The following is a 23,066-nucleotide window of genomic DNA, read 5'->3' on the forward strand; positions in this document are numbered from 1 at the left end:
GCACCTACCGTGGCCAATGAACGGGGAGAAAAATCGAAGGTAATATTCGAGACCATATGAGCTGCACAAAAAAAATTCCGGCATGCGTGGGAGCTAGGATAAGTTAAGTATGCATGCAATAAGGGGGCAGAAAGACCAGAAAAAGTAACTGCGTACATTTAAAGAAAGCTAAGAAGGAACGAATGGAATTATTCGATCAATGATTCCAAGTTGGTGATGTTATGAACGCACTTAAGAGTTTGGAGTTTTAGACTTGCAGCATAGACAGCCCTAGAAGATTCTAGTATACGTTAAAAGAAAGAATTGAGCCCAGGTCATAGACAAAGGATTGAATTGTTAAAGGATTGTATCATGGATATTCCATAACGCCCATGAAGGGCTAAGGTAATGACTAATACCAGGAGACGCAGATCGGAAGATAGCTTAAGCATACATAAAGGTTGATTAGAAGGAAGAGGAAGAGTTACATCAACTAAGTAAATAAGGAGTCTGAGTATTGGACCCAGAAAATTATAGACATCATGATTGAGAACATTGCAGAATCACTCTTAACATAAGATGTTAAAAAAGAGATAGTACAACAGCCATATTTTATAACGGCCCTACGATAAAGCGAGTTAGAAAAGTACCAGCCTCATAAGAAGTCAGTACAAAGCTCCCACCGGATTGTGTATGCACTAGAGGTGCAAGTATTATAATAGAGCTTCAAGTTGTGGAGGTGAATTATACCTATGTGGAAGGGAGGTTATGAAAGGAATAGAAGAGGTGAGGCGATATTTTAAGGTAAGTAAGGTAAAGGTACGACATACTCAAATGCAGAAGGTTGTAAATAGTCCATACTATTGATAGAACGCTAGAAGTACTGGGATTCAGTATCCAGGAATGTTAGCAGCATCGTTCGTGCCATATTTTCCGGCATATGGTTTCTAGGTATCGAGAGGTCTAGTTAAGAGAGTAAAGAAGAATTAGAGACGATGTCATGTCTCGCTGGATGTTCTAGAATTACATAAGGAAATCTATGGCGCAAGCAAGTTGAAGGAAGGTTGCGAGTAGTATTAATAGATATGTGTAAGTCTCAAGCTAAAATATGATAAAGCGACAGAATTTTAAGAAAATAGGAGTAAGGGTAAGAAAGGACGAGTGAGAAGGTGACGAGAATGGATAAGTCCTCAGGATTAAACCATGAAAATAAGAGGGCTGATGGTTTCTCTATGTTATAGGAAATTCAGTATCGCCTGAATGAACTCAAAGAAATCTAAGACTAATGGCATTTAGGAGAGATGGAATGCTGCCTTGGTACTAGAATAAGGGTGTAATTGTGATAGATGAAGGATGACGTTTGGTCCTTCAATTAAGTAATGATTTCATGAATTGTACAGGATTAAAATACCCACGTAAGACGAATCACATTGGAATGACTATGATATGAAATACGGTTATGGAAGTACAGTATTGCCCAGGTGGATCAGGAAAATCACTTCAAATGTTCCACGATGCAATGTAAGCCTTAGTGGCAATGTATTACGTAAGAAATTTCAAGTTATCAATGAAAGATTGTAAATCAACATTGAGGTGGATCAACAATGGATGGATAAAAGTTATAAAAGTATTCACAAGAGCTATAAGTTATGATAATAATAAGTGCATCAGTCAACATTCGAAGACGAATGTTCCAAATGGGGGAATGATGTTACACCCCATGTTTGCGTGCGTGAAAGTACGACATAAGTAAAGTGATGAAAGTTCGGAAATGAGATATTATATTCTGCATTTTCGCACGTTAAAGCGTCGTCGTACATTAAAGCTTCGTCGTAATATTAATCGACGTAAATTCGGGAATGAGATTTATTTTGGGATTATAAGTATTACACTATTTCAAACAAGTGATGGGTAAATTCGTGAAGGTAAGAGAGGAAGCGAGTCAAAGAAAATGAATTTTCGTCCAAGTTTGGCATGTTGGGATAAATTACGGGTCGAGCGTTAATACTCGGTATTTATGGACTAGTACAATACAAGGTACCACATGGCCATGATAGTAAGGTGTATAAAGTATATTAAAAGTGAGTAGTATTTTAAGTAATTGAAATAATTCTTAATTGTGTGGATAATTGGTTAATTATTGAATTAGTGGGGATTAACAAATTAATTAAACTAATTGGTGGATAATATTAAGGGGACACTATGTTGATGTCTCACTCTGAAATTAGGCATTTGGTTCTTATCCATTCTTACTGCTTACCTAGCTTCCTCTGGTAATTCCCCTAGCTTTCAATTTTGTTACTTAGAAACAAATGTCAGCGTGAATTAACGAATTTTTTTTTGTTTTTCAAATTTTCACCAAAGCCCTAAAACTTAAATAGATGACACCATATGGTAAAAATTAACAAATTAGAAGATCAAACATCTTTTGAAACAGACTAGTCATACCACAATGTGAGATAATTCTTGAGCAGTTAAAACATTGTAACAAAGTTACATCCCATACTGCATTTAAGCTTGGATAATGTAAGTCTTGGTTTGTGCATAGCAGCAGTTTCCTATCAGCAGAAAACAAAGGGGGTAGTGTTTCCTATACTGTCATACCAGATCAATCTGCCCACTCTCCACAAGTGGCTTTATGGACTTGTAAGGCAGAGCATATAAATCATTGGCTTCAATGTTCACTGGTTCTTCCCCACTGTCATCAAAGAAAGACAAGTCAAAGATAGAAGATAATCAGGCAGGATTCCAAACAAAAACTACAATAAAGTAAGGAAATTTGCCTGTCATCAAGCTGAAAAGCTCCTAAAAATCTCTTGCTTCTGCAGATAACATACTGATCCAGCTGTGGCTCAGGAACTACAAGACACAAGCAGAGAAATCGTTACTTCAGTACAAATGTAAATCCTGGAAGTCTTTATATCTGAGATGTCTAAAATGCTAAGATAATAAGCTGATATCATGAGTACAAGAATTTGCACCACGCCTTAAACGAACTCACAATCAGATTGCAGGTTTGGCAATTCGTTAGAGCATTTATATTGCTGCACCGTGTTCATAAACAATTTATATCACTTAGCAATAAACCTTCTACTATATCAAAATGCTCTCTTTATGGCATAACTATTTATCTTCCCAGAAACTCTCTTAGCTCATATAGATTTTCAACACACACGGAGATGTATAAATAAGTAGATAGAAGAGAGTAGAAAATTTTATCTTAATCAATCTGTACGGAGTATGGAAAGCCTACCCATGTCATCTGCCAAACTTAGCGAAGATTGCTTCAAATGGGACTTGAAACCTTGAGGCAACTTTGAGAGAACAGATTGATCTAGATGTTGCTCCATATCGTCAACACACCTATCATCACAGGTAATCAACATCACAAACTTGGTATGCATTGAACACTTAGAATAAGGAATAACAGATCTACCTTTCAGCAAAATTCTGCTCTTGTTTAGATAGACGATTCCTTAAGTCAGTAGTTTTTTGTATGTGAAATGCATAATTTTCAATCTGCAGTCAAATGTTAATTACAAAATGAATGAAGATGGGATAAGCTACATCAACACAATGAGAGACTGTTGCTCGGGCTCTCTGAAAATGTTGCCGGGTACGTGTCGGATCCACCAAAAGCAGTGCATTTTTGGAGGATCTGCCACGGGTGCGGCAACATTTTGGAGAGTTCGCGCAACATAGCTGAGAGATGAGATCCAATCACACGCAAACAGAAAAAAAATTGCTTTAACAACACTTTCAGTAACTTAAAGAACTATTTGAAACTACAAGTGGTTGGTAGACTGAGGTATCTCTCCAGCGTCACGACTATAGCTCTTTCCAGAATATGAACTTCACCTTTATCAAAGACACAATAAGATACGACAATTCACGACTACCTTTTGGAGACGGGTTCTTAAATATGATCTCAATAGAAACAGAGTTCTATCCAAGTCCATCTGGTACAGAGACACAGTGAGTGGATCAACACCATTTTTTGAAAATTCCTCCACTGTTTCTTCCTGAAGAGCAAAGAATAAGAAGCATCAGCAATGCGATATATTATTGTAAACAATGAAGTCACATAAATTAATAATGAGTAACCTAAGACGAGAACCTACAGCAAAAGTAAATTCATAAAAATGAAAAATATACCAGAAGACATAAATGGAACTTTCAGCATTATCAAACGAAACATAGATTTGGACTGTTAGAGGAGTTTTACAATCCACTTCAGTAACTATGACAACTGATTAGTGCACCAATATGAAGATATAGTTTTTTTTTAAGAAATAAAATCTTTACATTAAATGAACTCATAGGGTGAAGTTTTATAGCTGGAAGTACAGATAAGAGCTCCCACCAGATACATTTCTCAATCATAACATCAAGATTACCTAATCAGAGCTACTAAACAATGGTTCCCCAATCATATTAACAATTAAAGCTTCTGCAATGATTTCAACAATGTCCTATTCATGACCTGTCTGACGGCATCTTTCATCCTAACATGTCTTCAGCCAGTGTTGGCTTGAATTCATAACACTCTGCTGAAGTAGATGTTCATGAAGTGTCTCGATGGATTGAAGCCAATCAAAATAAATATGGGTGCCAATTGGATATAGGAAAAAATGTCGTTCGCTCCAGAAAAGGTAATACATCATAACCTAAAAAGTTGAGGTAATGAAAGTAAGAAGTAGATGCCATGAAGAGCAAATTTGACAGCAAACCAGGAATGAGACCATGAGCCATCAAAACAGGTGAGAGAAAATAATGTAAGACATACAGCAAAACAAACACAGGGAAAAAAGAGTTGCAGTGGACATTAAATGCATACACACGACCATTCTACCAACTGTTCCATTAAGTAGCAGCAGTAGCACCTATAGGTTCTTTAAAGGTTCTGTTTATTACCAATTTGTTTTTCTAGTCAACAGTCAAGACTGTACCCTATCAACGATATTGATCATCTTTTAGATTTCATTAGTTCTTTAGCTCTGGCTTAGTCAATTATGTATAGGAGCCAGGAATATTTTTTGTAAGCTCAAATGCCAAATCATGCACTTCTTGCATCTTCTTGATGCCTTCTACAGAAATCACTTACTTTATCAGAAAAAAAATTAATTGAATAATTGTCCACTGAAATTATCTCTATTAGGTAAGTATGTACACCTAAAAGTAAATCTCATCCTTTTGAGAAGACCAAGAAACTTCAGTTGAATCATGCTAGATGTCTGGGGCAAAACAAAAAATTGTGTGTTTCTACAGCTACAGCATAGTCCGTTATAAACACCCATCTGAAATTATGAGACCAGCTAATAATTCCCAACCAGAGCCATATGTCCACCACATAACATCAAACGAAATACAAGTTTAACACAAAATAAGTATTAATACCTCTGTCAGTTTTATGTGGTGCACTTTTTTTATTAGTCCGTCTTATAAAGAATAACACCATTCTATATTTAAAAATAATTTAACTTTAAGCTTCTCATTTAACCCTCAATAAGATGAATTACAACCACAAATGTGTATGGCTTATTTTAGACTACAAGTTTCAAAAGTCTTTAATTCTTAAATTCCGTGTCAAATCCTTACATAAAATGGGATGGAGGGAGTGACATAGAAAGGAATCTATCTAATACTTAGAATATAAGGTGAAAGCTAAAGTTCAAAATTAACCAGTCAAATCTAATCTAAATATGTAAAATGTGCATACCATCAATTGGATCTGTTCTCTAGACCGCTGAACTAAAGCAGCCTCAAATTGAAGAATTTCAGGAGCAGCCTTTTCATTCCGCCATGCCCGTTTCAAGAGCTCTGCATCAGTTGTTGACAGTAAAGATTCATAATCATCATCCACCCCAGCTGAATATCCGGATGCGTCACCTGAATCCATTTTCTCCCTTTCTCACCAAAAATTCAAGCTTTTCTGCAGTAGCACACACCTTGAATTACAATCCTAAAACAATATAAAACAAAATAAATAGAAAGAATAATTGTGCAACCAGTGCTTTTTCACTATATTACACCAGGAATTGACAAAAATGTTGGCCAAAAATATCAAATATAAGATGGCATTTTCACAGTGAAGTGTCAAGCTGAAACAAAGAGGAAAGAATTCATATTAAAGGGGAAAAAGACTGGCAATAGGCAATATCTAAAAGTTCTGAAAGAAATTTTTAAGAAAACACAAAGCTACAGGATTCTAAAAGGAGAAGATACCTATTAGACCCAGGGAAAGAATTCAAAAAAGAAAGCAAGCCCCAAACCACAGATGAAATTGCTCCGGTGGTTTAAGATTTTGAGATTACTTAATGTGCAGCAAGTGAGGGAGGTAACAAGTTCAATTTGGATCGATGGGCTAGGAAGCTAAAAGGAGCTCAAGAAAATGGATAATACGTGATTTGCACGTCATGTTCGCAGTCATCCCTTTTTCTGCCGTGTCTACTAGTAGAGAGTAAATATCAGATTTATCCTCTCCATTTTTTAATTTCCCCGACTTAATTACAAAATTAACATATCCAAGGAACTTATAAAAATAACAGGGAAAACTGGGTAATTCAAAGACAAAGGGGGTGCTAGCTAAACACCCTCTACGTACAGGTTAAATTGAAATAACATCATGTTCGTTACAAGTCGAAATTCTACTTTTCCAAGGGAACTGAGAAAATCCAAAATATAAATATTTTCAACAACATTAGGTGGATTAAAATAACCCCATTTTTGCTACAACGTTCACCACTTAACTTTGGCTTTTCTGAAAATGTGACAAATGCTAGGACAACCAACTTCATTCATAGTCACATTGATTTCGATCACCAAGGTTTTTTTGATATTAACCAGTATTGAAATAGGACTAAAGTTTTTGTTTTTATTTTATTCTAGGAAACGGTGTTTGTAATAGGAAAACTAAAATAAGAAAGCAAAATTGTTGCATTTAAACACCATACCATTTTGGTGCAAATTGAAGAATGAAGAGCCTTTGGTGGCAACACTAACGTCCTATAATCTCTTTACCTTTACTGCTTTTTTTTTATGGCTACGAGGGGCAAATGAAAGTGTGTGCATGTATGTTTGGCCTTAGATGATCAAGTTTTTCTTCTCCAATTTTCTTAACATTGTTGGCCATGTATAGGGATGGCAATGGGGCGTAGTAGGGCTGAACAAGTCTTGACCTGCTAACATTTTGACCCGTCCTATCTTACCCCATTTAACATTTTTCCAGATTTTTGCCCTACCTTGCCCTGCCCCTTTAAGTCATGCGCAGGTGAGTTTGCTTTAATTATCTATGTTCGATTTTATTTTAGGATCATATACAAAACTATGCTAATTCATCATATATCGAAATTAGATACATTTAATTTTTATGGTCACGATAAAAGATTTTTTTTAATTGCTTTCCAAATATGGGATGTATTAAGTTGGATTTGATTTTTATGGACATATATTTTGACTAAAAGTGTCCAATTCCGTTTCTAATCCAATTTCAGAGCTTGCTATAACAATCATCTATATCAAATTATCAATATTACACATAATTTTCTTTAAATTTCTTTTCCTAAAAGTACCAACCGGAGGTTCAATATCCAGTTAGTGGCTGCAACATCACTTTAGACAAAATGGTGTAGTATTCAAATCTCACGAGAAGTGCCTATTTTATCAACAAGGAAAGAAAAGGGAACTAGAAAAAACTGTATTAGCAGCTAAAGGGATAATAAGGAAAGGGGACTCCACGTGCAGCAGATCGAACAAATAGGGCAACTCACCACGAAGTCTCCAATGCAAGTTCCTGAGTAGCTGGATGGGTACTGTCGTGCCCCATTTTCTCGCAAAAGCGAGTTTCGACATGTGACAAATCTTCTAAATAGTTATTAAAAGAGAAAAGTCGTCACCTAATGATTTTAAGATGCGTCAGGGAACCTACTTGCAAATAACTCCGATTTGACTAGTCAATGTCACCAAAGATCGAGTAAGAGTTCAAGTTACCTCAAAGAGAAGGTGGTAGGCACTCTTCGAGGTCCACAAATATGGTTCCCGGCCGAATTTTAAACTATGTGGGAATATTGGGTTACTACTCGAAATTAAACTAGTTTGTTTACTAGGCGGTTAAATATGCAAACAAATAGAGATGAACAAATAATTACTTAAAAGTTAAATGCATAAAGAAAGAACTACTAGCCTAAAGGAACTAATTAATTATTTAAAGGGGGGCCTAAATTTTTAAGCCTAATGGATCAACTCCCGTGCAAAGTCTGCTAAGACTTTTGTAGCCAAAATGCAATGGCTATTCGGGCAATTTGTGTATCATCTCCGCTACACTCATTACTATCTTTAAGTTGTTACCTAAAGCGCACTAATTGATCCTAACACGTGACTTAAGATTGCTACCCGTTCCTTCCTATAGTCCAAGAGGCATTGGACACTATCTAATCGGTGGTACTAGACTTAAAGAAAAGCTCAAGGTTCTAGTCTAATTACTTATTAGCATCACATAAAGGGGAGCACATTGGACTTATACAAGTTGCACACAGGACGAGCAAGGTCTCACATTGGCCTCCAAATATATTAAGTAATTAATAATTACTGGAATAGTAATCTAGGGTCTTAAAAATGAACTAAGTTATTTGATATAATACTCGAGATCTGAAAAAACTGAAGCAAATATAATTGAAAACAAGTATGATAAAAAAAGCGTGTTTAAAAGAGTAAGTATAGCAGAATATTTATAAGGCAATTTTGATTTTTTACTAACCAATGTATCAAAAAATAAAATATTATTCATCAAATTTTTATAAAGCCAAATTGGCAGGTGTATTGGTAAAGAAAATCTTAACTAAAAATATCCAAAATACTTGCGAAACTAACCCCAGATTATCATTTTTTAAACCACAATAAAAGACAATTTTAGATTTTAGATAAAGCCAAGTGAACCTATATGCTTAGAAAAAAAGGAAAGAGTTTTAGAGCTAGAATAAGATACAGAGAGGTGCAGATAATTTCAGAATAGGATCAAGTGCTTACAAAACAATTTAATACTATAATAGACTCAAATGGGACTACAACAATTAGGTACTAACTTTCAGCAAGTCTAGAGTACTTTAGCTTTTTATTAATTTACTAACATGTCAAAAAAATTGTAAGCTTGAGCAGTAAATTATAGAAGACTCGGCCTACTTAAAAAAACGCATATCACTACTCATAAGTAATTAGGATTAGCAAGAAAATATACTTTGATATACTTCTATGCAATAGCTAGCTGTTAGACTGGAATTGACAACTAATCATATAAGTGAAACTTTCAAATAAATACTTAGCACATAATATCACCTTTTCCATTGTGACAAAGTTATTGCATGCTAATACTACAACAGAGTCCAAAATAAAACTAACAGGTCCTTAGACTTCGGCATACTTAACAAGAATCTTTCTCCAGGGGGTTTTCCACTCTTCAAATTTTCAGCTTTGGTCCAAATATTTCAGATCGTGACCCTGCTATTCCTGAACACAGAGAACATACAAACATGCATCTGAATTGATTTTGCTACATTACAATGCTTCAATTGGTTAATCAGACTTATTATTCCCGAAGCACGCTAGTTCTGTGATGCTCAAATTCAGGCTTATGTTATTTAAATACCCCAAGTCACACATCAATCAAATGCAATCCTTATACATTCTTAAGAAATTACTCATCCAGATGTAGATTAAAGGGTTAGGCAAATTTCATTATTAAATCAAATTTCATAATATTTGGAACTTACAGCATGGTCCTCGACACTTTAAACATGAGACTCTTAGGACATTGGGATGCTTAACACATGAGGAATAAACCTAGCATAAATTTATATCTAGACAAACATGGAGTGCAGGCAACCCGATTACAAGCATTAATTCATATCTCATTTTCTAACAGCACCTATGTATTCAAGCAAGTTTTAGCAGGATGACCAATCCACAGAAAGCAGTAAAGGCATGCTTCAAACAGAGAAGTTTCACGCAAGTAAGTTAGCAATGTTCATAAAGAATGAGGGAACTGACCTGGGAGCTTTCAGGATTAATATAGCATTCCAGCAGCATAAATATTTAAATCAACTACTCTATATACGACTACCACGCAAGAAACTAAGAAATGGCATCGAACGCTACTACTTTACACATAACTAAAGCATAGGAAGCTAAAAACAGTATCGACAAGAAACTAACCAATTTGTGAAGCTCCGAATTAATAAGAAAACCAGAAATCCAAATACCGATAAACGAACAGAGCTTGGGCAGCAGTAAATAAGCCAAACAAACTTCAGAATACTCAGTGATAAAAAATTTAACGACAGCAACAAGAAACCAATACTCGAATCTTCACGCTCCAAGATTGCAAGAACCTCTAAAGGTTCCAAGAAATATACTCGTATTGAGTGAATTAAAAGAAACCAAACTTTGCCGCGACTTACAGCTAGCAAAGCAGTAGCTGAAAAGCAGTGAATATAGTATATCCTAGTAATATTATATCAGTGGTGAAGAGCAGTGGTCCAAAAGCCATCCCAATTGCCTTAAGTCTTAAGGGTGGTATAATAGACCATTGTGGTCCGGCCCTTCCCCGGACCCGCGCATAGCAGCAGCTTAGTGCCACGGGCTGCCCTTTAATTAGCATAAATTGGAGGCCACAACTTTGGGGGGAAATGATCTTTTTAATATTTATAAAATTCGACCGCTAATATAATTAGAGCAAGAAATCATGCCAAGAAGGAAAGAAACTTACAAAATTGAGATTCTCTAATCAAAATAAAATTATATCAAATCAAACTTGATAATAGAGAGAGTGGAACCCGCGAGAAATTCGAAATCCTTACCTATTTGGTGACATCTTGAGCATAGACTGATTCTCCAAAGAGATTCGTACCCAAATCTTCAGCTAAAATTCGTTCTTTAAAGGAAGAAATACTTTCTGATTTTGAGTGATTAGGGAAGAGATTGTGCTATGACACTTAGTAATAAAATGGTAAAACAATTAAGGAAAGGATATAAAGAGGCTAATTAAAGTGATAAAATACAGAAATAAAGGAAAAGGAAAAGGAAAAAATGGGTATTATGGCGAGGAAGATGGGGAATTTAGAGAAAGGATTTTTGTTTGGAAAATACTGTGAAGGGTATTGGGCTTAGTGTATTGCCCGTTTGGATTGGTTTATTTTAAGTGCTTTTAAGCCAAAATAACTTTTAACCCATTTTGTAGTGTATGGATAGAGTAAAAAAAGTGTTTTTAAGCACTTATGTTTAAGCTAAAATGACAAAAACAAGTCAAAGGCTAGAATTCCTAACTTATGTCTTAAAAGCTATTTTGGCTTAAAAACCACTTATTTTTAAGCCCATCCAAACGAGCTCTTAGTCTACAAGTAAAACGGGCTAGGAGTAGTAGATGGGTTTGGGTTACTCAAATGTGGAAGCTATGAGCTGCTATTTTAGTCAAGTGACCATAAATAATTTTAAAAAAAAAAACTAACTAATAAGTTATAATTAAAGAAAATATATTAAGTGAGAAATTATAAAAATAAATGTTACTTTACATAAATACTTGGACAGGTTAAAATAAATTGCAATGCCTTATGTTCCCGAAAATTATTAATTTAATGAATAAAATATGTGGCAAGTATTTATAATAAAGGTAAAAATATAAACTTCTAATAGTTGAATTAAGATAAAAATACTATAACTATCATTATGACCTTTTTTTAAAAGAAAAATAGCAGCTCGGTGGGATAAATTTGGGTATAGAAGGACAAAATTGGGTGTCAACACGCACGACTAGTACCCACCTCAAAATCTGCACAAAAATATGCAGAAGTGTAGTATGAGTACAAAATCACGATACTTAATAAGTATCAAGTCTAGCTTCCAAGAAGTAGCGACGCACGATTAACACTATCACTTACCAATAGTACAATAAATAAGTAAACGCATAAATAGAACAAGAGATAAGGCCTGATATAATCAAATTGCTACAAAAGTAAAGGCACAATTAGATCCGAGTAATTAGACATGTGTGAGCGTATAATTTTTGCCCTACATAAAATTGCTCCTAAAAATAACTTTAAATTAGTAATTTATTCATTTAAATTTTTAAAGGATTTTTAGGAATTTTTATTTATTTAATTATTTTTGAATTTTAGCTATACTGTTGCATTATTAATTGCATTTTAGTTACACTTTAAAACACAAAAATCACAAAAATTGTATTAGTCATTCATCTTTGCATTTTAGAATTTATTAATTGCATAATTGATTAGTTAATAGAATTAATTGATAGTTTAATAAATAATTGTTTGATAATTCGGTAAATAGGTTATTTGTGCAAAAAGGAATTTTATTTAAATCAAGCTAAGTGGCAAATTGTAAAAGGTAAAGAAAGAAAGAAAAGGAGTTGTTTCTGTCCAAATCAAATAGGACCAAACATTTTTGTTGGCCCAATATTAAAAGGAATTTTTACATTCCTATGCCATATAGGAAGCTATATTACTCTCAATGTTTAAGGTTTGATATAATTACATTTAGTATACCTAATTACCAATTCTATACCATAAGGTGTTTTAACTATACATTAATTTTACCTTATATCACTCCTAAAGTTATGGTACCGTATATTCCTCCAAATCCCCATCCCCCACGTTTCTCTCTCCCAACCCCACACCCTCACCCACGTATCACCACACACCCAGAAACCAGAAAAACCAGAAAAATAATTGAAACCCTCTGCTAAATCCAGAAAAACAATTGAAACCCTCTACCATTAACGTCCAAAATCAAAGTTTTTTCTTCTACAACCAGTCAAAATTGAAGTCAAATCTTCAAAGTTTCATACACAGCAATAACTTTTGATGGTTATGATTTCGGGTTCCTTCAGTAATATAAGAGGAAAGGAAAAGAGAGCAGCAATTCCACCATTGACAGCCATTAAAAAGCTTTGAAGCTTTGAATTCAACTTTGGGTTTTCAAAAATCATTATTTGTTTGGATTGGGTGTTGTTGTAAATAATTGAGAATATGGTTTGGAGTTTATATCTCAATTTTGAGGGGTTTTGGTGAAGATTAGACTTGGTTTTGGCTGAAAATATATTGAAATTCGAAGAAGAAGAAGAAGAAGAAGACGTATATTGCAGAAATTGTAGAAAATTTGTAGATTGTTGTTTATTTATTTTTGAGCTTTGTGTTTTTGTGTTAAAAGTTTTGATGGGAGCTCGTTATTCCACTTCGTCTGTTTTGGAGCTAACTTGTGCAGAGGAGAAGATGTTTTTTAAGTTATATATATTGCTAAAACTTTAAATTCAAGAAAGTATGGTTGTATTGTATTTAAAGAGGCGTGAATTTGTAGAATATGTTGAATGTGAGGAATGAGTCAAATAAGAATCACAATGGCTTATTTTCTACATTTAATCTACAACAAAACTACATATCATTTGAAAAATTAATATGAAAATACAGAATTTCAATGTTTCTACAAATTATCTACAAAATTTCTTAAGAAGATCTATCCCTTCTATCATATTTTTTTGGATTCCATATTTAGCATAGCAGTTTCGAAAGGAGTAACAAGAGCATATAGGAGAATCACAGAATTGTAGCATAATCGGGATTTTCTACATAATTGCGTTTTTTGCAGAAGATTTGTAGAAGTTTTAGTCGTTTTTGATTTATGAAAACAGAAAACAAAGCATCTACAATCAGAATACAAATAATCTACAATTTATCGATAAAATATCTACAAACTGGGTACATTAAATTTTAATATCCCAATTCTCATTCAATTGTAGCATAATTGGGGTTTTCGATATAATTGCGCTTTTTGCAGAAGATTTGTAGAAGTTTTAGTCGTTTTTTATTTGTGAAAATAGAAAATAAAGCATCTATAATCAGAATACAAATAATCTACAATTTATCTACAAAATATCTACAAACTGGGTACATTGAATTTAATATCCCAATTCCCATTCAATTGTAGCATCATTGAGATTTTTGACATAATTACGTTTTTTCAGAAGATTTGTAGAAGTTTTAGTCATTTTTTTATTTGTGAAAATAGAAAATAAAGCATCTACAATCAGAATACAAATAATCTACAATTTATCTACAAAATATCTACAAACTGGGTACATACTTGGACTCAACATGCTTCCCCTGAAATGTATGTTTCACATTTTTTATACATATTTTTGTCCAAAACAGTACTAAATCATCCACTTAAATATAATTTTTATACAATATTGTTCAACTTTCATACAATAAGTAAATGAATAAAAGAAAAATAAGTAAACAACAGTCTACAATTGTTCTTCAATTTATCTACAATTTTTGTACAATTTCTGCAATATACGTCTTCTTCTTCTTCTTCTTCGAGTTTCAATATGAAATTCAGTCAAAACCAAGTCTAATCTTCACCAAAACCCCTCAAAATTGAGATATAAACTCCAAACCATATTCCCAATTATTTTCAACAACACCCAATCCAAACAAATAATGATTTTTGAAAACCCAAATTTGAATTCAAAGCTTTCAAGCTTTTTAATGGTTGTCAATGGTGGAATTGCTGCTCTCTTTTCCTTTGCTTTGTATTACTGAAATTTGGACATAATTGCGTTTGATGTAGAAGAACTGTAGAAGATTTAGTCGTTTTTGATTTGTGAACTGTAGAAGAATAATCAATTCGTTTTTGAATTGTAGAAGAATAATCAATTCGTTTTTGAATTGTAGAAGAATAATTGCTTTTGATGTAGAGACACTAAATTTGAAACGAAACTGACGAAGAAGATTAATGTGCGCGATTTGCGTTTGGAAGATCTGGAAGAATATTTAATCCCTCAATTTTAGCGCCTAAATAAGGAAGCCTACAACTACAATGATTCCTTATTTAATGCATGGTCTATATTTTGTAGAAATACTATTAGCATGAAGTGTAATATGCAAACTATGAACATATTTGGTAATATAGTTTCCTATATGGTATAGGAACGAAAATTTCCCTATTACAAAAATACCCGCCCAATCCTTTCTTCCAGTTAGCCGGTCCGTCTGCCCCAACCAAGCCCCAAACGGTGTCGCATAACCCCAAAATGATGTAGTCTCTCACCTCCTTATAGCAAAAACGACTAATCATCGCCTTTGATCTCATAATTCATCCCCGAACCCTCAAATGTCTAGCCGCCCCCTTTTCCCCTTTTCTCTCTAACCGGTCGCCACCTCCGCCATCGTGCACCACCGCCGGTGGTGGTTTAAGTCATCCTCAACTTATCTCAAAACTTCCGTCTCTTCATCCTCTACCCAAATATATTGACCATACCTCTCAATTTCTTCGGAAAGCCACGAATCGACCATAGAAAATTAAAAAACCTAGTTTATGTTCCATTTCCCAAATTGCCGTGAACCAGAGTCTCATTTCCCTTGAAAATTACATCAGCTGGTAGGTCTTGTAAAGATCTACTTGTTGATAATTTTAGCTTGATTCCACGATGGCCGGTGCCGGTCAACCCACTATTGCCCGGTGTGATGACCCAATAGGTCATCTAAGGTTTTAACCCTTAATTCTGTATTTTGAAACCTCAAATAGCTCCTTTAGCTTTTCTCTTTTTGCGTGCACAATCCGTGCCTTTTTTCGGAAGGCTTTTTATGTGAAAAAGTGATTAAAATGTGAAATCGTGCTTTAAAACTCACTTTGGTTGACTTCGGTCAAGATTTTAAGTAAACGGACCCGGATCCATATTTTGACGGTCCCGGTGGGTCCATATCGTGATTTGGGACTTCGGCGGATGTTCGAAATCGAATTTGGGAGTCCCTAGCTCGAATTATCGCAATTTATTGAAAACTAGAAGCTTAAAGGTTTAAAGAATTAAAAAGTTTGACTGAAGTTTGACTTTATTGATACGGGGTCCGAATTTTGGTTCCGAAATATGGTATAGGTCCATTACTGTATTTATGACTTGTATGCAAAATTTGGTGCAAAACGGAAGTGATTTGACGTGATTCGAACGTTCAGTTGTTCAAATGAAAGTTCTTAAGTTTTATTGAAAATTTCATTCATTTTGGTGTCTGATTCGTAGTTCTAGGTGTTATTTTGGTATTTTGATAGCGGGAGCGAGTTCGTATAATATTTTTGTGCATGTTTGGTTTGGAGTCCAGAGTGCTCGGGTAAGTTTCGGATAGGCTACGGAAGTTTTGAACTTGGAATTTCTGGTTTTTCTGGCTTCTGCTGTCATCTGATGGTTTCTTCTTCGCGATCGTGAAGCTACCCTCGTGATCGCAAAGAGAACACTGGGTTGGGGAGGGGATTTACCCTACCCGAACGCGGGGAATAGGTCGCGAACGCGAAGGCTTGGGGGGTTTAACCTCCGCGAACGCGACCACCCTCATGCGAACGCGAAGGAGGCCTGACGCTAGTGATTTAAAATATTTCAAAGACGGGGTTTCACCCATTTTTCACAAACTTTCCATTAGAGCTCGGCCTAGAGGCAATTCTGAAGAGACACATCACCAATTCATAGGTTAGTATACTTTAACTCATTTTCTTTCATTTCTAACATCACCCATTAATTTCTAGCCTTAATCTTTGTTCTTCCATGGTAGAAAACTAGGGATTTAGGAAGAATTGGGGGGGGGGGGGTTTTGAAAATTCGGTATTTAGACCCCAATTTGGGATTGAATTTCGAAACTAATTACATAATAGGGCTCGAGGGTGAATGAGTAAATGTTTTTTGGTCCGAATCTCGGGTTTTGACCACGTGGGTCCGGGGTCGGTTTTTTTGATATTTTAGGAAAAGTGTAAAATCCTAACCTTATGCATTGTAATTGATTCCCGTAGCATTATTTGACGATATCGAGTCAATTTTGGTTAGATATGATCGGTTTGGAGGCGGATTCTAGAGGAAAGGCCCCGGTAGAGCTATGAGTTGACTGCGGAGTGAGTTAAGTGTTGGATTTAACCATGATTTTAGGGAATTAGGTACCCTTGAGCTATGTGTTATGTGAAATTCGTGTGTGCGACGTATATGCGAGGTGACGAGTGTATATACGCTGCCAAAATACTTGTTTCCCTATTTTTCCGCGTTTCATTAATTATTTCACTACATGCCTTATCTGTTACATGCTTTAGATACTTTCATGATTTACTGATACTTGCCTTAAATGACTTACTTGTACCCATAGTTGCCATTTATTTGAATTATCATGCTGTTTAGTATTCACGATTATGGGGGAATAAGGGAGAATTGTGTTGTACGGTGGGATTGGGTTGCGCGCCGCAACATGTGAAATAAGGGTGGGTTGATATGGTAGAATAAGGGTGAATTTTGATATTGATTCTGATATTATATGGTGGATCGGGTTGCGCGCCGCAATATACATTTATTTATTATTATTGATATTGTTATGGTGGAATAAGGGAGGATTGTGTTGTACGGTGGGATTAGGTTGTGCGTCGCAACAGTTTATGTGTTTCTATTTCCTTAGTGTGTTGTGTTGGCTTCGGTATTTATATACGTGACTCTAAGGATTGGTATTTCTGGCATTTACTTTTTTTCCTTCAGAGGTTGAGTTACTTTCATAGGTTAACTGCTTTTATTCGTTTCCGTATTTTCTTTCTTGCCATTATTTTATGCTGCATACAGGTTATTGTAAGTGACTACCTTAGCCTCGTCACTACTTCGTCGAGGTTACTCATACTACACTCTGCACTTCTTGTGCAGATTTTGGATTCGGTCCCAGCTGCGGTTCATAGATTGCTCGGGTCGGCTATTGAGTGGAGACTTGAGGTATAGCTGCTCGACGTCTGCAGCCCCTAAAGTCCCCTTCCCCTAAAGTCCCCTTCTTATTTATCTTAGTTGTATACTTTTTCTCAGACAACTTTATTTCTATTCAGACCTTTATTTGAACTATTCTAGTAGCTCGTGCACTTGTGACATCAGATTCGGGGATGTATTTATATATTTCGATTGTTTTGGTTCTTTTGCACTTTATTTTGGTTCCATCTCAGTTATTTTAGTTATTGGAATCATTTGTATTTGATTTATCAGTTATTCGTGACAAGTTGGTATCAGAGCACTAGGTCGCCTAGGTCTTACGAGTTACGAGCAGGCTTAGTAGAGTCTGGAGGATCGGTACAGAGACGTCTGTACTTATCTTCCAGATGCTATGGAGTTTAGGAACAATTTCACTTATATTCTTCTCTGTCGTGCGATTTTATTCCATCACAGATGATTGAACTCTTCTACTCTTGTTCTCTCGCAGATGGCGAGAACACGTACTGCATCTACAGCTGGACAGCAGCCGGAGCCCCCGGTGGCAGCTCCTACTAGGGGCAGAGGTCGAGGTCGAGGTCGCGCCAGGGGCCGAGGCAGAGGTAGAGCTCAGCCTAGAGCTTGAGCAGCACCACCAGTAGTGGAGCCTCAAGTAGATTTCGATGAGGAGGTTCCAGCTTAGAGTGCACCTGTTGGACCAGCTCAGGTCACCGAGGGGTTCATCGCCACTCTAGTGCTTCAGGACGCTCTAGTCCATTTGGTGGGCCTTATGGAGAGTGTGGCCCAGGCCAGTACATTTCTGGTGGCACCAGCCTTCTCTCAGGCTGGGGGAGGAGCACAAACTCCCGCTACTCACACTTGGGAGCAGATGGATCCCCAGTATCAGACTCCAGCAGCCCCTCCAGTTGGGGTAGTTCAGTCGGTTGTTGCGGCATAGGCCGGTGATAGGCCAGCCATGTCTTCTGAGGCTTTATTGAGATTTATTGAGATTGGACATGTTTACCAAGCTCTTTCTAGTTCACTTCAGTGGTGCACCTTCTAAGGACTCACAGGATTATCTTGATTGCTGCCATGATGTGCTGTGGAACATGGGTATAGTTGAGACCAATGGGGTCGATTTTGCTGTGTTTCAGATGACAGGTTCCGCCAAGAGGTGGTGGAGAGATTATATGTTGACTATACTAGCTAGGTCGCCTGCACTTACTTGGGAGCAGTTATCATAGCTATTTCTAGAGAAGTTCCTCCCTGTCACACTGAGAGAGGATTATTGCAGGCAGTTTAAGAGTCTCCGGCAGGGTAGTGTGACTATTACTTAGTACGAGACCCGTTTTGTGGATCTAACTCGCCATGCCCTTATCATGCTTCCTACTGAGAGGGAGAGGGTAAGGAGATTTATTGATGGACTCATTTACACTATCAGGCTACAGATGGACAGGGAGACTCAGGGGTGATATTTCCTTTCAGACGGCTACAAATATTGCTAGGCGGAGCGAGATGGTTCTTGCTCAGGAGAGGGGGCAGGTGTCGGATAAGAGGCCTCATCATTCCGGTGGTTTCAGTGGTGCCTCGTCTAGGGGAAGGGGTGCTTTTGGTAGAGACCATCCTCCCAGGCCATTTCGTTCAGCACTTCAGGCATCTCAAAGTGTTTCAGGGAGTCGTGGTCCTTATGTACCTTATTCTGGGCAGCCAGCCTACAACGCAACATCATTTCCTATCAGTGAGCCTCCGATTCAGAGCTATCACCGTGGTTATCCGGCCTGTTCGAGTCAGCTTCAGTTCCAGCAGCCACAACAGCAGGAGGGGTGTTTTGAGTGCGGTGGTTTTGGGCACATCAGGAGGTCCTGTCCAAGGTTATTGGGCGGCATGCCACAACAGAGTTCTCGTGCCATGGTTCTGGAATCGGTTGCTCCACCGCCCGCTCAGCCAGCCAAGGGCAGGGGTCAGGCAGCAAGATGTGGAGGTCAGACCGTTAGAGGTGGAGGCCAGCCAGTTAGAGGCCGTCCCAGAGATGTAGTTTAGAGTGGTGGGGCCCAACCTCGATGTTATGCTTTTCCAGCTAGGCCTGAGGCCGAGTCGTCTGACGTTGTTATCATATGTATTGTTCACGTTTTCCATATAGATGATTCAATTCTATTTGATTCGGGATCTACTTTTTCCTACGTGTCATCCTATTCTGCTTTATATTTGGTTGTGCCTCGTGATTCTTTAAGTGCTCATGTATATGTGGCCACACCTGTGGGAGATTCTATTATTGTAGATTGTGTCTATCTTTCGTGTGTGGTTACTATTGGGAGTCTTGAGACTAGCGTAGTCCTACTTCTTTATATGGTAGATTTTGATGTCATCTTGGGTATGGATTGATTGTCACCTTATCATGCTATATTGGATTGTCATGCCAAGATGGTCACCTTAGCCATGTTGGGGTTGCCTCGATTAGAGTGGAGGGGGACTCCTGGCCACTCTACCAGCAGAGTTATTTCTTATGTGAAGGCTCGACATATGGTCGAGAAGGGGTGTTTAGCCTATTTAGCATATGCCCGCGATTCTAGTGCGGAGGTTCCTTCCATGGATCCAATACCAATTGTTCGTGAGTTTTCGGAGGTGTTTCCTGCAAACCTGCCGGGGATGCCACCCGACGGGGATATTGATTTCTGTATTAATTTGGCTTCGGGCACACAACCCATTTCTATTCTGCCATACCGTATGGCCCTGCCAGAGTTGAAGGAATTAAAGGAGCAGCTACAAGATTTGCTTGATAAGGGCTTCACTAGACCTAGTGTCTCGCCCTGAGGTGTGCCCGTATTATTCATGAAGAAGAAGGATGGGTCGATGAGGATGCGTATAGACTATCGGCAGTTGAACAAAGTCACTATCAAGAACAAGTATCCATTGTCGAGAATTGATGACTTATTTGATCAGCTTCAGGGTGCCAAAGTGTTTTCGAAGATTGACTTGAGGTCTGGCTACCATCCGTTGACGATTAGGGCATCAGATGTCTCTAAGACAACTTTTCGGACTCGGTATGAGCATTATGAGTTTCTAGTGATGTCATTTGGGTTGACAAGTGCCCCAGCAGCATTTATGGATTTGATGAACCGAGTATTCAATCCCTACTTGGATTCCTTCGTGATTGTATTTATTGATGACATCTTGATCTACTCCTGCACTCGAGGGGAGCATGAGTAGCATCTTTGGATTGTACTTCAGACTCTGAGAGATAGCCAATTATATGCCAAGTTTTCAAAGTGTGAGTTTTGGCTAGACTCGGTCGCCTTTTTGAGGCATGTTGTATCGGCAGAGGGCATAAAGGTGGATCCAAAGAAGATTGAGGCAGTTCAGAACTAGCCTAGACCTACTTCAGCTACAGAGATCCGGAGTTCCCTAGGTTTGGCGGGTTATTACCTGCCGGTTCGTGGAGGGGTGTTCATCTATAGCAACCCCATTGATCAGATTGACCCAGAAAGGTGCCGTGTTCGGATGGTTAGACGAGTGTGAGTTGAGCTTTCAGAAGCTCAAGACTGCTTTGACTATGGCAGCAGTGTTGGTGTTACCCGCCGGTTTAGGATCTTACACGATGTATTGTGATGCATCTCGTATTAGGCTCGGAGCAGTATTGATGCAGGATGGCAGGGTGATCGCATATGCATCGCGGCAGTTGAAGGTTCATGAGAAGAATTACCTTGTTCATGACTTAGAGCTAGCAGCCATTGTTCATGCACTGAAGAGTTCAAGGCACTACCTTTACGGCGTGTCGTGTGAGGTATTCACGGATCATCGGAGCCTACAGTATTTGTTCAAGCAAAAGAATCTCAATTGAGACAGAGGAGGTGGTTGGAGCTGTTGAAGGACTATGATATTACCATTTTGTATCATCCCGGGAAGGCCAATGTGGTGGCCGATGCCTTGAGTAGAAAGGTAGTGAGTATGGGTAGCCTTGCGTACATTCCAGTTGGTGAGAGACCGCTTGCATCAGATGTTCAGGCTTTGGACAATCAGTTCGTGAGGTTAGACGTTTCGGAGCACAGTCGTGTTCTAGCTTGTACAGTCGCTCGATCTTCCTTGTATGAGCACATCCAGGAGCGGCAGTATGATGACCCTCACTTACTTGTCCTTAGGGACACGGTGGTGCCAAGCAGATTACTGTTGGAGATGGTGGGGTTTTGAGGATGCAAGGTCGTATTTGTGTGCCTAACGTGGATGGGCTTCGTGAGTTGATTCTTGAGGAGGCCCATAGTTCCCGGTATTCTATTCATCCGGGTGCTGCCAAGATGTATCAGGACTTGCGGCAGCATTATTGGTGGAGAAGGATGAAGAAGGATATAGTTGCATATGTAGCTCAATGTCTAAATTGTCAGCAAGTTAAGTACGAGCATCAAAGACCTGGTGGTTTGCTTCAGAAGTTAGAGATTCCTGAGTGGAAGTGGGAGCGTATCACTATGGATTTGTTGTTGGACTCCCACGGACTCAGAGGAAGTTCGACCCGGTATGGGTCATTGTGGACAGGCTGACCAAGTCAACACGTTTCATTCCTGTGGCAGTTACCTATTCTTCAGAGCAGTTGGGCTGAGATATATATCCGCGAGATCGTCCGTCTTCACGGTGTCCCCATGTCTATCATTTCTGATCGAGGTACGCAGTTCACCTCGCACTTCTGGAGGGCAGTACAGCGTGAACTGGGCACGTAGGTTGAGTTGAGCACAACATTTTATCCCCAGACGGACGGACAATCCGATCGCACAATTCAGATATTGGAGGACATGCTTCGCAGGTGTGTTATGGATTTCGGGGGTTCTTGGGACCAGTTCTTGCCACTTGCAGAGTTTGCTTACAACAACAGCTACTAGTCGAGGCATTATACGGGAGGCGATGTCGATCGCCAGTTGGATGGTTCGAGCCCAGGGAGGCTCGGTTGTTGGGTACAGATTTGGTACAGGATGCCTTGGACAAGGTCAAGATCATCCATGATTGACTTCGCACAGCTCAGTCTAGGCAGAAGAGTTATGCCGACCGTAGGATTCGTGATGTTGCATTCATGGTTAGAGAGAGAGGATTGCTCCGGGTTTCACCCATGAAGGGTGTGATAAGGTTCAGAAGAAGGGCAAGTTGAGCCCTAGGTATATCAAACCCTTTGAGATTCTTCAGAGAGTGGGTGATGTGGCCTACAAGCTCGCATTGCCACCTAGTTTATCAACAATTCATCTAGTGTTCCATGTGTCCATACTACGGAAGTATCACGGTGATCCGTCTCATGTGTTAGATTTCAGCTCAGTCTAGTTGGACAAGGATTTGACTTATGAGGAGGAGCCGGTGGCTA

General features: G+C 38.0%; 1 protein-coding gene across 4 annotated transcripts; it reads right to left on the bottom strand.

Annotated features, from left to right (window-relative positions):
- Window positions 1–2,369: 2,369 nt before the first annotated feature.
- Window positions 2,370–11,092, bottom strand: LOC109208336 (DNA replication complex GINS protein SLD5-like). Of its 4 annotated transcripts, none has more exons than XM_019371439.1 (7): window positions 10,830–11,092; window positions 5,699–5,941; window positions 3,879–4,001; window positions 3,416–3,498; window positions 3,233–3,342; window positions 2,763–2,838; window positions 2,370–2,677 (listed from the first exon to the last, which is right to left on the bottom strand). In XM_019371439.1, the coding sequence occupies exons 2-7, from the start codon at window positions 5,876–5,878 to the stop codon at window positions 2,578–2,580; spliced, it is 672 nt and encodes a 223-aa protein (XP_019226984.1). In that variant the 5' UTR covers window positions 5,879–5,941; window positions 10,830–11,092; the 3' UTR covers window positions 2,370–2,577. The 4 variants fall into 4 exon arrangements, with proteins under 4 accessions (XP_019226984.1, XP_019226983.1, XP_019226985.1 ...); XM_019371438.1 differs by having other exon boundaries at window positions 5,699–5,911; window positions 10,830–11,091; XM_019371440.1 differs by lacking the exon at window positions 10,830–11,092 and adding an exon at window positions 10,186–10,445 and having other exon boundaries at window positions 5,699–5,911.
- Window positions 11,093–23,066: the final 11,974 nt, after the last annotated feature.

The sequence above is a fragment of the Nicotiana attenuata genome, unplaced genomic scaffold (assembly GCF_001879085.1).
Source record: "Nicotiana attenuata strain UT unplaced genomic scaffold, NIATTr2, whole genome shotgun sequence".
Classification (NCBI taxonomy): Eukaryota; Viridiplantae; Streptophyta; class Magnoliopsida; order Solanales; family Solanaceae; genus Nicotiana; species Nicotiana attenuata.